This window comes from Pristiophorus japonicus, chromosome 22 (assembly GCF_044704955.1).
Source record: "Pristiophorus japonicus isolate sPriJap1 chromosome 22, sPriJap1.hap1, whole genome shotgun sequence".
NCBI classification, from domain to species: domain Eukaryota; kingdom Metazoa; phylum Chordata; class Chondrichthyes; family Pristiophoridae; genus Pristiophorus; species Pristiophorus japonicus.
This window is the reverse complement of record NC_091998.1, coordinates 17,861,627-17,879,660: the sequence shown is the minus strand read 5'-3', so window position 1 is coordinate 17,879,660 and position 18,034 is coordinate 17,861,627. Positions and strand designations below refer to the sequence as shown.

Sequence of the window (18,034 nt, the reverse complement as noted above, 5' to 3'; positions counted from 1 at the left end):
AGGAAGTTACAAACATTAAGTTATTCATTAAAGACGTGTAAAGTAAGCTTCTTAATTCCAACTTCTAACATCTGTCAACAGGCAGTATCTTACACTTGGGCCATTCCTTGTAGATGTGCATGGAACTTTGCCAGTTTATTTCTCCGTGACACTTTGAACAGCCATTGCAAGATCTGTACAGTCACAGTGTGCACTTGGCGTACAATTTACATGTAGGGTAGATGGCATACTAACATGTGAAACTCCTGTTCTGAGTTGCCACACAGTAATAGCTACCTGGACCTGGAATGCATTAGGATCGGTCGTACCCTTACGAGACGTATTTATTTAAAATTCTATACTCATTTGGAAATTCTCCACAGTCTCTGTGACAATACTTGCATACAACCTTGATCCCACAAGTTTTTTTAAACTTGCTTCCAGTTGAGCTTTGTAGCAACACTAACGGGTGTGTGATTTTGATTTTTTGATTAGAAAATAGTTGCAAGTACTTTTATTCCATATTGTAGTAATATGCTATTCCTTGAGCTATTTCTCAACATGATTTTGCAAGCCACATCCTCTTGTGCTTGCCACTTGTAGCCATTAAATAGTCTTTCCAGCCTGTATTACTTGGTTTCTTTTTGTTTTGTTTAGCTTCTGATGTCAACTCCTGAATGAAAACCTACTTGTGACAGTCCCCACCACGTGACCAGGGTTGTGAACTGCTGCTCGAAGACGTAGGACACCAATTTTAAAGTTTTGGGACCTTAAATATCAGGGTGTGTGCGCTAAGTAAATACGTATGTTAGGATAATGAATTAAGAACTAACAATTGAAGAATGCATGGCTCAAGTTGTGTTGTCTGTAATTTATTTTCTGGAGCTGTTTCTTGATTTTGGGGAAAGCAATATTGAGTATAAAAATAAGTTTGAAAAATACATGCCTTTGCTGATACAAATGATGTTCGAATGAAGACCAGACGTTTATGTTATAATGTTGGGTACAAATTCTCAATTCCGCAAGCAGTCTTTGGCACTGTATCTGCACTATTTTTAACGATTATTTGCTGCTGTATGTACTTTCTTCAAATTTAATAGTTCAGCATATAAGAAACTAACAAAGCCATCTTGTCCTATAAATAACTTGCAGGTACTTTTTACTGCAGCAGAATCCCTTTTACTATCCCCTTGCACTGTGCTCAAATTTCACTGTTGAGAGCAATATTGTTCTCTTGTACTTGAAAACTGAGAAACCAGGAAGTTGGGTTTTAAATCGGCTGGGTAATTTGCCTATTTAAAAAAAAAAAGCATTGGGTTCCTGAAACTGGATCAGATTCAAGATGGAAATTTAACTTTGCAAAGATAAAACCTTTGAAGATGCATTTTGTAGAGTAATCTCAACAATGCTTTTTTTTTAAAAAAACCTGTTGCTGCTAAGGAATTGAAGGGAGTTCACGAAATGTTTACTTGTCGAAGCTGGGTGTAAGTTTTGTTTTGATGACCAGTTTCTAGATTGAGTGCAAGATTCTGCTGCTTAAATTAATTTTCTGCAAAGCTTCTATTCAAGTGCATATGTAATTGCCATTTTTATAAATATAAATAAGTTCCGCTAAACATTTTGATAATTAATCAGATGTCCAAATCCTGCTTAAGCCATTGTATTATTACAAAGTTGTGATCTAAAATGACTTCTCCAGTGCATCTTCATTTCTGGACATACTGTGGCTTCATCTTTAGGAGAAATAAATTCTAACCAGTACATATAATTGTGTATTACTTGTTTCAATATAGCCCTGCGTCATCTGCTACTGTTGTCATTTACTCTGCTGTCACCATCCCCTTTCTTGCAGATAAAACAGGATGACCATGACTCATGTTGGAGCAGTGGTGGCTGCATTCACTGGAGTGGTAGCTTTCTTCCTTTACTCTTCCATACATAGGATTGAAGAGGGGCATCTCAGTGTTTACTACAGGTATTAAAACATTTTTATGGAAGCAAACTTGAAATGCAGCATACAGATTTCAAAATAAAAAGTGCACAGGGACCCATTTATCTAAACTTACGATGCAAGTCCTGACAACAAATAACGGGAAGCCTCAACTTTACAGACAAATTTCAGAGTGTGTGTAAATATTTTCTTGTTGAGCTCATCAGTCATATTTCATGAATTAAGTGTCAAATATTTAAGCCAGTTACTTTATCTTGGTTTCTTGTGACCTGGAGCAGAAAGTGTTAAAGTTCCTTCCAGTTGCAAATTTCTGTCGTTAACAACCTTTAACTGACCTGAGGATTTGCAATTAAACTTTATGGTCTTAAAGGGATAAGCCATCTTGGGCAAAGGTCCACCATAACAGCCGTATAATGCATGGTGTGATGCTCCTGTTAATAAACAGTGCGGCATTTGACTTATGATCAACGCCAGAGATATCCATTATCTGTAATACAAAATTGATTGGTCCAATGTGCACTTTCTCTCCTGCACGCTTCTTGACACTTTTCAGAATCTCGATCAATTTCACTGTTGTGCTTCAGAAAACAAAAATGCCTGACTCTTGAGTGACCTTACCAATCGCACTTTTTGTATTAAGGGAATCAAACAAGGTTGTGGATTGCTGCTGGAGGAGCAGTTAAACTGTGACCTCGCCCAGAGTTTACTTAACAGCAGTTCGACCTGGTAGCTGCAAAGGAATAGAGCTTCACCTTGACAGCAAAATTGCATTGGTGTCCTATTGATATTCTATGACCCCGACTTGAATGGGCTAATGAGGTACCTGACTCTTTCCATTGCTGCACCGCCAGTTTTATTGTGCTACTGCTGCGCTCCCACCTGAAGGGGATGAAAATTGGTCCCACAGAATGTGTGGTTTCCTCGATTCTTCGTTGGGTAGTATGATACTGATTCATATAGAATAGGAAGTCACCTCTGTAGGATTTTTGTAGCCTTCCCTGGCGCGATTTGAGAAGTGTTCTTTGCAAGCAGTGTTGGCAATGCCTGAGTCTGCCTGGATTCTAATTCCTTAATGGTGATTCAACAGTATGGATCAGGAAGGTTCAGGTATAATCCTCAGTCTGCCTGGACTTGGTCAGTCTTGGTTGGAATTGTACGTGGCGGTACTACAATTGAGCTCCTCACTCTGGGGATAAAAAGGTTAACCAAGTTAGCTAGAGTCCTGCCATTGGTCGCTATTGAATGACATTTGTGTGAATGTGTGTGGCTGTTGGATGAGAAGAGGATTGGACTTGGCTATGATTCCCCTTGTTGAATAGCTTTGCTGGATAGCTTGTTTGCTTCTCGGCTGTCCATGCTTGCATGGGACAAATGGTCCCATGTTGAGTGAGCTTGACTTTGTTTCTAACCTGCTCTGGGAGTTTTTGATGGGACAGTGACTTGGTTGAGGTATTCGGAGGATTGTCCTCGAGTGTAGGATCATTGCCTTCAAAAGAAGATTTTTTTTTTTATACCTTCAACTAAAAAAAAAAACAAATGAGACACAAGTATTTTAAAAACCATACAACCGAACATTTATCTTCATCTCACTCCTTCACTGAAAGAGAAACCCACTAGTAGATTTGACTGTTAACATTTGACACTTTAGTTCCGGGCATGGGAGGCAGGCAAGTGCAATGGTAACTAAAGATTCAAACCCAGGCAGCTTTCGGTTTCTCTTTTTACCCACCCCTGACCAAGAGCTGCCTGACTGGAGCTCCGCCGCTTGATAATGCAAACATTTCCAAAATAAAATATAGCTGCTCTCTCCACAATGTCAATATAGTTGGGGAACTTGCATCAGATTGCTTTCATTGGTTGTTTTCTTAGTGACTGAACTACTCTCAAAATTACTCAATTTACAGTCAGTAGCCAGCAAGCTGTGCATGTGTCTATCTGAAGTAGCACCAGTAAATTGTAAGCAATTCTATGGGGTGATCCTTGCATCTGTTAGCTGTGAAACCACCACTTGTGTATGTGTTCATGTTTTGTAACCTAGTTATAATTAATTTTTTTTAAAGTCGCAAAAGATCAGTGAAAATGTTTGTTCCTCCTCCATGCCGTAGTCCCTTTAGTGATTCTTGACTCCTTTCTACCTCATTTCTCTTCACACCACCACCACCTTTTTTAAAAAAAAACAGTTTCCAGATGCCTTGCTTGTAACAAGCAATATGCACTGTGGTCCATCCACTGTGCATCTGATTTATATTTTTCTGATGTATGGTGGTGCCATGATGGCCCTCTCGAAGCTCGTATGCATACTTAACGGTGAAGGGTTTTAATTTAACTTGTGCAAAAGTATTTTGTTTTTCTGTCACTTTTCTGTTCACATCGCTTGCATCGTTGAAACGTAGTTTTGCAAAAAAAAGGCCTCGGTTCCATTTGTGTAGATCCCTGTCGTAGCATTGCTGGGGTTTAGCCTTCTTTCAACTTTCCAAAGACGAGTGGGCTGGGAGCTGTTTGTCCAAATGTTAACATTTCTGTTCAATTTTTATCTGTCACAATATATTTTTGATGCCTTGGCTACTTTATTTCACTTTTCTTTCTCTGAAAGTTGTGAAATAAAAAAAAATATATCCAGACCCACACATTGTCAGAAGTGCAACTTTAGTGTTCTGCGGAAAAATGTCACTTGGATAACTATTGTGAAATCTGTGGAGTTAAACATTACAGCTAGCTGGAGTCAGGCATTTTGCTTAAAAATGCGTTTTTAAAAAAAAAAATCAAGGCTGCTGCAGCATCTCAACATTATTCCTTGCATCAAGTGTTGCCATGAATGTGATATTATAGTTGTGAAAGGTTCATGGAATTTTCTTAATGCATATTTTCTATAAATGCAAGAAATGTTGCATTGCCTCATCTCCATTTTTTATTGGCTGTGTCAAAAGTGCAATGTATACATGGTTTATCTGTTAGATTCTGTTCAGCATATTTTGCAGGAAGTCTGGGAGTTATGGGGCCCATTGAGTCTGTGGCATATCTGAATATTTCAACAGAATAGCTTTTTTGTTGGATAATGGACCAGTATAATGTCATGTTTAACACTTCGTACTATCTCCTTTTTGTGAAATAACGGATGACTTTTTTCAGTAAAATTCACCACATCTTGAGAGCCTGTTTATTTTGAGTTTATTTGTGAACTTCAGAAATGAGAAGTTTTTAAAAGTTGGAAAACAAATACTGCAGCTGCTGGAAATCTGAAACAAAGAAACAGAAAATGCAGGAGAAACACAGCAGCTCATTGTGGAGAGAACACACAAGTTGATGTTTAGGATGCGGACCCTTCTTCAGAACCCTTATTCCCCCTCATCCCACCCAATCCTTGCTGAAAAGCTTTCATTATAGTACTATGAAGCTTTTCAGTATGGGGTGTTTAATGGACAGATTTAAAAAAAAAAATGTCTCCATTTTCTGAGGAGGATGGAAGAAAAGACTGAGACGAGTAAGTCTCTGGACCTATTTGACATGTTGCACCGATGCACCAGCATTGCTACGGCAACTTTGGTAGTTACCTTGGATGTAGAAAAGTAATTTATCTGAGTCGATCAGATTTCTGGATCTCCATTGAGATGATCATTACAAGTTTTCGAAACTGGATTAAAATTGTTTCCTCCCAACTTGCATTTTCTGAAAAAGCAGACCGAATTACTCCCCCTTCTGCCCTATTGCTGACTCTGCAACCCCTGGCAATGACCGTGAAACCTGGATATTTATGATGTGCAGTTGGAAGAATGGACGCTTACAATACCTCTCTGCACACTACATTATTGGCCCCAACATCTACCTATCCAGAATCTTCTAAACCATTTGCAAGGTTTGCTGATTTTGAATTAAGCTCACTTACTCCAAGATGAAGGACATTTCTCTCCCCAGGATTCATGAAAATACAAACAACAAACCTGCCCATTCCTATGGTCTGCAATTGCTCCGAAATAAGTGACGACCCCGTTCACATTCTCAACTTTGTGCAGGAAGATATCCTTTCTGAATAGCTTGCGGTCTATTTCATTGGGTGACCCTCTGTTCAGGTTGGCCAATCAAACGTGATGAAGGATGAGTTGAGCTCCCAGCTTGCTTTTGGAGCACTACGCCTGTGCCACGCAAACAATGGTCCCCTAATCCTCTTGTTGGACAACCAGGATGCCCTCACTGATTGCATAATGTCTCTCAATGATGTACATTTGTCAGTTACTTTAGGGGGTTTATTTGAAGACCTGTCCAACCTGCATTTTCAGTTTGCAGCACTGATACCATATAATTTATTTTTCTCATTTGTCAGGAGGGAATCTTTTGGTTGGTCCTAGTTAAATGCTATATGTTTGAAGTCCAAGTGCTGTGTTTCTTCCGAAAATAGTTTTTTATTTCCGTAGCTGTTTACGATCCCCTTTCTTTAGATTGCACCCAGTCGACATGAGTGATATATTTACAAGCACTTAAATCATAAATTATTACTTTGGTGTTTAGATTTTTTTTTTAAACCTTGCCAAGTATCAGTCAGAGTGCTTCAGTGCATGTGTGTGGAAAATTGATTGTACCCTGAGGAACGCAACGCATTTCCTTTTTGTTTCTACTTCCTTTTCTAACATTTTTTTAAAAGTTTTTTTCCCATTGCATGATATGCCTGGCCGATTAACTGACAAGAGTCGACTATAATGGTGGCCAGCATGTTATATCCTGCAGATGGTTATTGATACCAGCAGTGATGAGCTGTTGTATGCCTTGCATAGCCTTTAAACACACATTTGAGTTGTTGTTCACTCCAGCCCAGAAGTCAATTTATGACATTTCTAATTGTAACCCAATTGATTGGTCAGAGAGAGTTTTTTTTCAGGCGTATTTTGAGCTTGTACATTTCATTGTGAAATGGTTCATTTCTCGATCCATACACTTAATGCATGGATTTATTCATTGGGCTAGTATCCTATTTTGGATATTATTTGAAATTATCGAAGTTTTGTTGACCTGTCGTAAAGCTTTCACAAAGCTCTGCGTCCTTGAAGCTCAAAAATAAAATGGTAACCACAAATTGATGTGAAAGGGGAGCTTTTGAAACTTTCTACTTTCAGTATAAGATATTCAGATTTTTTTTTTTTACATCTCTGTCTTCGGGTTCACCCTTTTGCTTGTTCTTCCTATATCCATGTGGGTTGACGGCTTGGTTATTTTCTCGCCACACTTTTATCATTAGTTATACCCAAACAGTGGCCACGTGATGGATTTATTGAATATTGTTGTTAACTACTCGCCAGATAGTGCTGCCTTCCTCTGAAATTTGGAGTACCACTGCTGCCCATGCACTGATGTGTTTCAAGTTTCAGAAGCTATCAGTGTAACCTGCCTTGTTCAACTTGTGCAGACTGGAGCATCTTGGATGACCCGAGTAATTACATTTGCTATAAGAATGATTGGTATCGGTTGAACCTCCTTTATCCAGAACTCTCTTATCCGGGACTATTACCAGCCACCAGGTGGCGCATGCGCAGAACTCCGACATGAACAAATTGAAGACCTTCCTTGCTGGCGACTCACGCAATTGCTGTCCTGACCCCGCGATCCCCCCCCCCCCCCCAATGTCATGATCTCTCTGCCAAACTCCCAGCCCCAAGCCATCCAATCCCAATATCCCTTTGCTCAGTACCTGTACCATCCAATTTAACGTGACCACCCCTCGTCCGGAAAAATCTCTTCTCCAGAACAGGCCTGGTCCCGAGGGTTCCAGATAAGGGCGGTTCAACCTGAACATCCAGACACATTGCCTTGGCTTGGAATTGCACTGAAGCTAACGCATTCTCTACTACCAGTTGGATCAAGTGGCCTTCCTTTGTTATCTTGTGAATAGTTATTCTCACACCAAGAATGTCTCTGCTTTGTCAAAACTGAAAATTGTAGCACTTTGGGTTTTTCAGGTTATGATAGAAAAAGGAGTTTAAAAAAAAATTGGGCACCATCAATTATGAAATTACAAATGTATTTGAATCCTGACATTTGCTTACCATGAGTAAGGAAATGTGTACACGTGGGTTTATGTAACTGATTCTCAAGGGGACTTTCCATAGCATGTTTTGATGTATTTCTGGAATCTATTCTCAGTTCATCTAATTATTAGCCTGAATCCAGTGGGGTGGGTACAGGGCTGTCACACAAACTCAGCCCTCAAATAGTCTGGAGCTTCAAAGAATACTGTTGCTTGGTGAAGATGCACCTCTGGTTTGGGAGGCAAAGATCTGCTCCTGGTAACTTTGAGAGAAAGGAAAAATGTGAGTTAGAAAAAAAGGAAGCGGAGGAGGAAATGTGAGGGAAGATGGAGTTCGAAGGCAGGAATGAGAGAAAGTTGAAAGGTGAGGGGAGAAAGAATAGAAAAGTGGAGGAGTTAAAAGGGAGAGAAGTAAAAATCGGAGGGAGCAGGCAAAGTGAGTGAGCAAGGTAATGAAAGAGGGATTAGGAGATGGAAAGTGATGTGTGCAAATGAGTATAATCCACATTAGATAAATATTTTGAAAGAGAATCTCAATTTGTTGCATTCTTCAACTGTTAAGATGCGAATATTGCTGAGCAAGGTAATATATACTATATTTAAAACCTGAGGCCCTGTCTCGGTATACAGTTTGACATTTCTGCCACTATCACCTTAACTATAACTGCAGGTCTTTTCCTTTTATGTAAAATAGCTCCTAAACACAGCCTAAGGACAAAATGTACCATTTTATTACTGCCTTTTCATGCAGGTGAAGTAGATAATGGCATCAAAATATGTTGATGGGGTGAGATGAAGTAAGGTGGGAGGAGGTTTGTGTGGAGCATAAACCCTGGCATAGACCTGTTGGGCCAAATATATTTAATTTAGAGATAAAGACAGATTTTTGAATGATAAGGGAGTCAAGGGTTATGGGGAACGGGCAGGGAAGTGGAGTTGAGGCCAAGATCAGAATAGCCATGATATTGAATGGCGGAGAAGGCTCGAGGGGCCAAATGGCCGTCTCCTGCTGCTATTTCTTAAATGGTCTGTTTCTGAGCTGTAAATTCTCTGTATTTTCTCCAAGTCCAGCAACATGTTTAACTGAAATTAAAACGACAACCTGTCGTTGCACTGCATACACATCCCATATCACCATTACTTAGGTTAACTTTTTTTTTTAGAGGGATGCTGTTTGAGTTTAATTTCTAATATAAATGTATTTAATTATTTTTCTTTTCTTTAGAGGTGGTGCTTTGTTGGCCAGTCAAGGTTGCCCAGGATACCATATTATGATACCATTCATTACATCCTTCAGATCTATTCAGGTTAGCAACCCTTATTCCAATTTCCAAAGATGCGAGGTGAATGCAGTTGTGACTTGCTTGATTGACATTCTGCAATAACTTCCAGAATTGTACTGCTATGAAAAGCTTTTTTTTCCAAAATCATTTTAGGTGTGATAAATAATTATGAATTGTCCTTCATAGTTACTGTAAATGAGGTTAGAAGACCATTGACAGTGCAGAAACTATAATGATTAGTCAAAATACATTGTTTCCATTGCCACAGGTTTTCTTGCCATCACTCCTGAAGGACGTGACCACAAGTACTTGCATTTCTATAACACTTTGCATTCAAAATGACAGCTTGGAGCACTTAATGTGGCAGTGGATAGCAAGTGGGAAGTGAGAGAAAGTGAGCAAAATGATAGTCAAGAGGCAGATCTTGATGAGGTATTTTGAAGGTACGGCGAGAGATGGAATTCCTTCCTTCGGTATCTCCACAAGGTGGCTGCGGAGTCGGCTGCTGATGGTGGGGTCGAGGAGGCAGATGATAAGTATGCTGCTATTGAGGATCCATGCTCGGCTGTGACTTCATAACTGGTTACCGTCTGGCATGTTACCCAAGTGGCCATTTATTTCTGAGCCTGGACAGTAAGCTGTTGGAGCGTGGGGGCATGGGAAATGATATCTGGGCCTGTTTATTTGTGCTTTTAGGCACTGTATCCAAACACACACATTCTCATTGGAGCTTGAAGAAATCTTGAATAATTGAGAGGAGCTTTAAAAATCTTGTGGTTTAAAAAGGACAATTCAATTTATATGAAATATAAATCTGATTATTATGCTATTATGCAGGCACAGGAAATGTGCTGGATTTGATTAAATCTGTACAAGTAGGTTTAGTTAGTCTGCATACAATAGTTTAAAGCTGTGATTTTTCTGCCATCTGAAGTGAGGGGAAGCCTATGTATTACCAAGAAAGGGGTAACACGAGCTGGTGCAGGAGGGCAACGGCAGCAAAGAGTGACATCAGCAAGGTCCAGATGCAGCAGGAGCGACGAGATTGGGGCGAAGGAGCTGCGTGAGATTGTGGAGAGATGTGATCGGGGCCCAGGGAAGGCATGAGTTCAGGGCCAGCAGCCCAGGGGCAGCACGGGCCAGCCCACAGTGTGAAATGTGTGTGCACTGGGTCTGTGCAGCAGAGCAGGTCTCCAGTTGTCTTGGTTAACCCTTGCCACTGGACCAAGACCTAGCTCTGTCAAGCCCATGTGGCAGGTGTGCAATGGCCACCATACGTTAAAAAAAATCCACGCACAGGCATCTTCCACCCTTGAGGATGTACTTCGGGTTCTTTCGATACACCTGTGAACTCATCCTTTTTTTGGCGTGGAAGCAAGTCATCCTTGTTTTGAGGGATCACCTAAGATGATATATCTGAATTTTGAAGTTTGCAAGGGACTTTTTGTTTTAAAAGGCATTTTCTTTTTTTTGTTTCAGACAACTTTGCAAACAGATGAGGTGAAAAATGTGCCTTGTGGAACAAGGTATGTTAACATTTTTGTTGAATGGATGGAGTCCATTTATGACTTTTGCTTTAATTTTTATATTTTATGGGAAAGAACTAGCAAAAATTCTTATTTAAATATGTTCTTTCAACAAATTGACAGAGTTTTTAATTAAGGTTATATCACAGTAGCATAGTGGTTGTATCTGGAGTAATAATCCAGAGACATGAGTTCAAATTCTACCATGGCAGCTGTGGAATTAAATTCAGTTAATTAAAAAAAAATCTAGAATAAAAAGCTAGCATCAGTTATGGGGACCATGAAACTACAGGATTGTCATTTAAAAACCCATCTGGTTCGTTCATGTCCTTTTTCGGGGAGGAAATCTGCCGTCCATACCTGATCTGGCCTATATGTGACTCCAGACCCATAGCGATGTGTTTGACTCTTTACTGCCCTCTGAAATGGTGGCAATTAGGGATGGACAATAAATGCTGACCATGCCAGTGACCCTCGAGTCCCGTGAATGAATAAATAAAAAAACGTGGAAATCTTGTTCACATTTTGCCCTTAGTACGTTGACTGAAATTGTAATCTTTCACTTTATATGAAAAATACATTTTGTGCATAGAAGAACCAAAGGTATGCATTCACATCTGATCAAAAGGCCACATTAGTGATCATCTGTTCTGCATGTGCCACTGTGTAACTTGCTTTGTGGGTTGGATAAATTGGGGAGAGGAGAGTTTCCGATTTCCCTTCGGAGTGTTCGTTTTGCCTGGAAGTTGCTTTCTCGGTGACTGGCAACTTGCCACATAAGGTTTCTCAGGTGTGAACCCAAGACTTGTTTGTCCAATGTGCAATCACGTGAATAACATTAAATGATTGTCGGCGCGGTTTACCCAAGGGTTAGTGTAACTTTTAAGTGGCATGGCTTTGGTGGCACCAATAAGACAACCCAATTAACCAATTTTCCCATTAAAAATGCGCAGAATATTTAATTTTATTTGAGAGTGCTAGCGAGATTCATAAAATGGGCGCAATGAACACACTACAGCTGAGTACCCCTCCTAAGCATGCTACGCTGGTAGTGTATGGTACGATTGAGAAATGTGATGTGTTCACTTTGTTTATTGCTGCGGCTACCTAGCCTGTGGGTGGGACTGGATTAGGTGTCACGAACCATGTCTTTTCCTCTCCTGTGCGGTTTACCTGATGAGTCTTTCATGTAGGCGTTTTAAAAAAAAAAAATATATATATAGTGCTCCTCGGTCAGATGGTTCTTTAATTATTTTGTGCGCAGACCATAACTTTGGGTTGTTTCAGTGGCTGAGATGTTTCATGTTGCGCAGAAATCTTTAACATTTTTGCTTTCTCCTCTATAGTGGTGGTGTCATGATCTATTTCGACAGGATAGAAGTGGTGAACAGCCTTGCTCCAAGTGCAGGTCAGCATTTGGTGAGCCTTATGGTTTTTGAGACTTCAGCCACAATGGTTAATTTGCTTACTCTCTCAGAACTTTTTTCTTTTTGAAAGCAGTGCGTAACAATATTAAGGCACAACCTATTGTCTGGAACAAGTTATTTCAAATGATTGAACAAAAAATGGAACTGAAGTCTCATTTTAAAGTTGAAGGCAACAGCGTAAAATGACTGCCTATTTTTGCCAGTATTTTTTAACGAGTACTGTAATAGTGGCTCAGATTTATTTTTATTGCTTGCTTTTTGGAGCGTATACAAGGTTCTACGTGACAAATTTAACTGGTGGGTGGCTTGTTGACGTGGGGGTTGAAGTGCAAGGTGGGTGATTTTACCCCAAATCTGATCTGCTCTGAGAGTGCTAGATATTGATGCTAAATGTATGAATGTTCCATTCCTGCAATGCTAATATCCCTTTCTTTGATTAAACTAAAATGTAAGGGAGAAAAAGTGACCCAAAGAAAGACAGACTTGCATTTATATAGCGCCTTTCACGGCCACCGGACGTCTCGAAGCGCTTGGCAGCCAATTAAGTATTTTTGGCGTATAGTCACTGTTGTAATGTGGGAAACGCGGCAGCCAATTTGCGCACAGCAAGCTCCCACAAACAGCAGTGTGATAATGACCAGTGAAGTGAATTGAGGGGTAAATATTGGCCAGGACGTCGGGGATAACTCTCCCAAAAGAGAGAGAGCATAAGAAATAGGAACAGGAGTAGGCTTATACCGCCCCTCCAGCCTGCTCCTCCAATCAATAAAGATCATGGCTGATCTGATCATGGACTCGGCTCCACTTCCCCGCCTGCTCCTCATAAACCCTTATCCCCTTATCGCTCAAGAAACTCTCTGTCTCAAATTTATTCAATGTCCCAGCTTCCACAGCTCTCTGAGGCAGCAAATTCCACAGATTTACAACCCTCTGAGAGAAGAGATTTCTCCTCATCTCTGTTTTAAATGGGCGGTTCCTTATTCTAAGATCATGCCCTCTTGTTCTAGTCTCCCCCATCTTTCTGCATCCACCCTGTCGAGGACTAATCACTCCCAAAGGGATTAGGATGTTTATAACTGTGTTTGTTCTCTGAAATCTGAACAAGTTACTCAGGAAAGAGAACTTCTAAATTATTTCCCTGCTCGAAATCCGACAGACTGCACGTCCTAGAGGCTGCTGGCTGTTCAGTGGAAAAGTGCCGACTTTCATGAAGCTATTGGAAGCACTGGCAATGGTGCAAATGGTTCCTGTATTTTTATACTTGTGTACAAGATATCCAGTGTACACGACAAATCCCCAAAATGGTGAAATCCATTAATGGAGATGAGTCTCCATTAAGTCAAGCAAAATAAAGATCCTCCCCCAGCAAAATTCCTGCCTTCATTTAGCTACTGTTCACAAATGTTTTTCACTCATTTCTTATTTCAACCAGCATATTCCTGCCCACAGCTGCTCCCCTTCTTTAGTGCTGTGACGTTTGTATAGCAACTCTCTTTCCAAGATCCTTGTGATGCCATTTTTAATAAAAGAAATACTTCCTCTCCTTGTATCGACACTGGTGGATAGTCTGTTCTTAAATCTGTATTGGGAGTTTGGACTTAAATTGGAAGGGATAGTTGCCATAAAATATCGCCATGTTGAATAAGTGGTGCAGAGTGCAAGTATTTGTAAGGAACTGTTGATGGGTCTACAGTCTTTTGCCAAATGTCTTTGCTTAGAGGTAAACTAGCAACATGATGTGATTCAATCATATCTCACTTTTAGCCTCGTGTGTGTGTGTGTGCGTATATATAGTAAAAATGTATGATGACAAAATGCTTACTGGTACAAGTTCCAATCATTTAACAACCCCAGTGCTTCTGGCACACATTCAAATGCAGGACCTCCTACATGAACGAGTATCTGTTGGTTTGTTTAAACCAGTGGATCTTAATGCTAAATTAGAATTCAGTGTCTGGCAAGATGCAGGCTTTAACAATGCAAATTGCAGCTCCTTGGAAATCGAGTGAATAATAAATACAGTAATCTTTACATTGGATCTACCATTTGCTGAAACATGGAATGATAAACTAGGAGCTTGCTCCCGTAGTTCACGCATGGTGAGATGTCCAGTCTTTGTGCCGTTACGTAGAAGTCCTGAACAATATTCAGTAGGATGAGGTAATTGGCTGTTTTTGGACTGCATCAGTGGAAGATGCAGAAAAACGTGAGCGTGAGCGTGAATTCACCTGCAGCACTTCCAATATAGCACACTTACTTTTGTATGATGTGTTTTTATTGAATTGGGGTGATTTATTTATTAGGCATTCATCACCCCACCTCCTGCATAAAAATCTTTTAGTGGGGCGGTGTGAGAGAGCTGATAAATGGCACCTGTGGTATTACTATTTTTCAATTTTCATTGAAGGACTCTTATATAAAGTTTGACAGCCCTTTTGCACAAACGTTATTTAAAAGCAAAATGCATCTCGCGTTATTTATATATTTTTTTAATACCTGGAAATGCAAGTTTAATCTATTTGTTGAGATAGAGAAGTGACACATGTTGGATAAAGTGAGGAAGGTGGATTAAGGTAAAGCAATGTTGAACATTTGAAAAATGACATGAAAATTACGTGATCTAGAATCAAAGAAATTCAGCCCCTGGTGTTGGTGCTAGTTTTTCAACTTGAGATATCTACTCAGTTCCCATTTCTCTGTTTCCTTCTATATTCTTCACTTACAAATATTTATCTGACTTCCTTTTTAAATGTGATGGCCTTTGCTTAAGGCATTCGATGTTTTAAAAGTCTCAGGAATATCATCAGAAAAATCAGTCTTTGCCCCTTATTCCATATTCACAAACCAGTGGAAACAAAATGTTCACCATTTACTTTTGATTTTGAAAACTTTTATTGGAACCTTCAGTTCATAGATCATAAAATGTCCCAGTATTTCGAGCCTTTTCTCATCGATAACTTCTTATTCCTGCTATCATTCTTGTGATTTTCTTTTTGCTCTTCTGTTTGAGTTTCTTTATTGAGTTCCCAGATTTGTATGTAATATTTCAATGTTAGCCTAACCGATTTCTTGTACAAACTCGCATCAGTTTCTTGTTTTTGTATTCAGTGCCACTATGTATAAAGCCAGAATCCCATTCGCCATTTTATGGCATTTTCTATCTCCACCACCATCTTTTTGAAAGATTTATAATTTTATACCCAGAGATCTCTGTCCTGCACTTTTTTTAATTTCCCAAAATGAATTCCAATCTACTCTATCAAAGTTGCTTTATTCAGATTATTGGAGAATTCATGTTTAAGCTCCAAATTGCCACTGTGCTGAGTTACTTCATACAAATTATTGGATAATTGAACAAAATAATTTTGAATTATTGAGTAAACTGTACTTTACATTCCTCTGCATTGAACTGTATCTGCCACCTGTCGATCTACTCTGCTAACCTGTCTTGTGCCCTCTTATATTGTTTATCATGCCCCCATTTTGGCATTCAACAAGTTTCTATATCATTCCTCTTGTACCTACGTCCAAATTATTCAAATATATGGACTTCCTGTTTCTAACCTACAAATGTGTAAAACTTTCTCTTGCTTCCTTCAGTCTATGACATCGCTAAGAACTACACGGCAGACTATGACAACACATTGATTTTCAACAAAATTCATCATGAGTTGAACCAGTTCTGCAGTGTGCACACCTTGCAGGAGGTCTACATCGAATACTTTGGTAAGGGTTGTTTAACCTTAATTTGAAGAAAATGTTACTTTATAGTGGAAGATTGTTGCTGGAGTATGATGCATGATTTCAGACCATGTGTCCTGATTACTGATGGTGTTGAAATCAGCCCAAAGTTGTAATATGGGCTATGAAACCAAAAAATGTGTGAATCTAATGAAAATGTGTTGCCTTGGTCGTGTGGGGAAAAAAAACCTGAATGTATTCATTTTTTAAAAGGTGAAAAACAAATATTACTCAGTTAACCATAATTATATTAGTTGTAGATGAAAAATGATTTGTCAATTTCTGTTGGAATGATAGGGAACATGTGTTTCAAGAATTGCTTTTGATAAGTTTATTTCATTTTAAACAAAATGCTTTAGATTGGAAGAACCGATGATAGTGTGGCAAATGTTAAATTTTACTCAGCATTTTGGTTTTCATCCTAACCTACACATCATTCTTTTGCTGAGAGGGCAGGTTGGGGACCTGATCTTGGCATCTCTGCTAGTGAGGTGGTTACAAGGAGATGCGAGAGGAGCTAGCGTGCAAGTTGGCTGCAAGTTCCCTCTGACCACGTGGAATACTGAGTCTCTGCTGTTGTGCAGTACGAGGAACTGCCAACTGTGGGCCAATGATCGTTAAAATGAAAAGTTTAATCCTAGTAGGCTCATTGGTATTTTGAACGATGGTTTGATATGGTACATGACCGCATGCAAACATGTTCCAACCTTCTTATATTCATACATTTTGTTTTATTTATGCTTTAGATCAAATAGATGAAAACTTGAAGTTGGCTTTACAAAATGACTTAAATACTATGGCACCTGGCCTTACAATACAGGTAAATGAAACATTCCTTGATTTTACAATACCTTGTCAGAGACTACTGGATGTGCACTCTGCGTATACTCGTCAACAGCGGAGAGTCCATGCACATTTTGTTATGGTTTAATTCCCGTACTCCAATTGAATTCCAGCTGAACTTGATATGATTATTTCCACATCCAAAGTTCTATGCTGTCAAATGGTTTAATAAATAAAATACAGTTGGGGGGGGGGGAGGGGAGGGGAGAGCAAGTTGGGCAGTGTGATACTTTTAAATGTTCAGTGTTTTTTGAAAGACCACTTTTGGAGAGTTTTGACCCTTGCAGTGTAATGAGATTTATGGAACTTTCGAAATTTAGGTTCAGGAGAATTGGTCAGTTGTAACATGCTGAAGTCTTGGGGAATTTTATGTACCATTGGAACTATATATAAATCTATATTGAGTTTTTTTTTTTAGTAATTGTACTTTCCTTGCGAACCAACAGGCAGTTCGAGTTACAAAACCGAAAATTCCAGAGGCAATTCGAAGAAATTTTGAACTTATGTAAGTTGGTTGCTTCACAAATTGTGTGTATATAGTAGCTGTATTAATGCCATTCCTATAAATTTTGGATCAGCTCTTCATTGGCATTTACTGTTTCACCCCCCCACCCCCCCACCAAAATTGTTTATGTACCGGGAATAAGAGTTTTAGACGTAGGAGTCCAACACTTACAAGTTTATTCATGGTTAAGTGAACATACTCCCCAGAACACACAGCGATGCTTTGCTGTAGAAGATCACATGTCGTCGTTGTTGGGCTCAACTTTGTAAATCATCATCATCGAACTCTTGTTACAGTCTCTCCCCTTTTTTTATATCGTTCCAACTACATTCCATAATCTTTACATACCTTGCACAAACTCATGCCAGTTTTTATCAAGGTGTACAATGACCCGGCAGGGTCGGCTGCTGTTTAGATGAAGCAAACCACAGAATGTACCTATTACGGCTGAACTACAGATAAGCCAGTCGCTTAGCAGGCATGAGTTGCAATTCAATGTGTTTAACCTCCAAATCAGGTGGTTTGTGACCCCTGAAGACTGCCACTGTCAGCAAAGTTCTGAAGGTTTTTAACCTTGGGGCGTGATACAAAATGGATTGATTATTTGCTCTTGATCCCTTAACTTGTATATAAAATATGTGTGTGGGATATATAATATATATATATTTTATGATTTCTGAACTCAGTGGTGTGTGTGCATGTATTGACAATTTTAGTTTTACATAAAAATAAAACTCAAACTGTCAATACGTGTACACACACCACT

At 39.4% G+C, this 18,034-nt stretch overlaps 1 protein-coding gene across 2 annotated transcripts in view; it reads left to right on the top strand.

Annotated features, from left to right (window-relative positions):
• Window positions 1–18,034, top strand: part of LOC139234881 (erlin-1-like) — an 843,171-nt gene that overhangs the window by 816,106 nt on the left and 9,031 nt on the right. For both annotated transcript variants that reach the window (XM_070865712.1, XM_070865711.1), the window contains exons 2-9: window positions 637–761; window positions 1,832–1,954; window positions 9,169–9,250; window positions 10,706–10,752; window positions 12,099–12,160; window positions 15,780–15,905; window positions 16,667–16,740; window positions 17,210–17,268. In XM_070865712.1, the coding sequence (XP_070721813.1) occupies window positions 1,842–1,954; window positions 9,169–9,250; window positions 10,706–10,752; window positions 12,099–12,160; window positions 15,780–15,905; window positions 16,667–16,740; window positions 17,210–17,268 (563 nt within the window). In that variant the 5' untranslated portion in view covers window positions 637–761; window positions 1,832–1,841. The remainder of the gene's footprint in view (window positions 1–636; window positions 762–1,831; window positions 1,955–9,168; window positions 9,251–10,705; window positions 10,753–12,098; window positions 12,161–15,779; window positions 15,906–16,666; window positions 16,741–17,209; window positions 17,269–18,034) is intronic.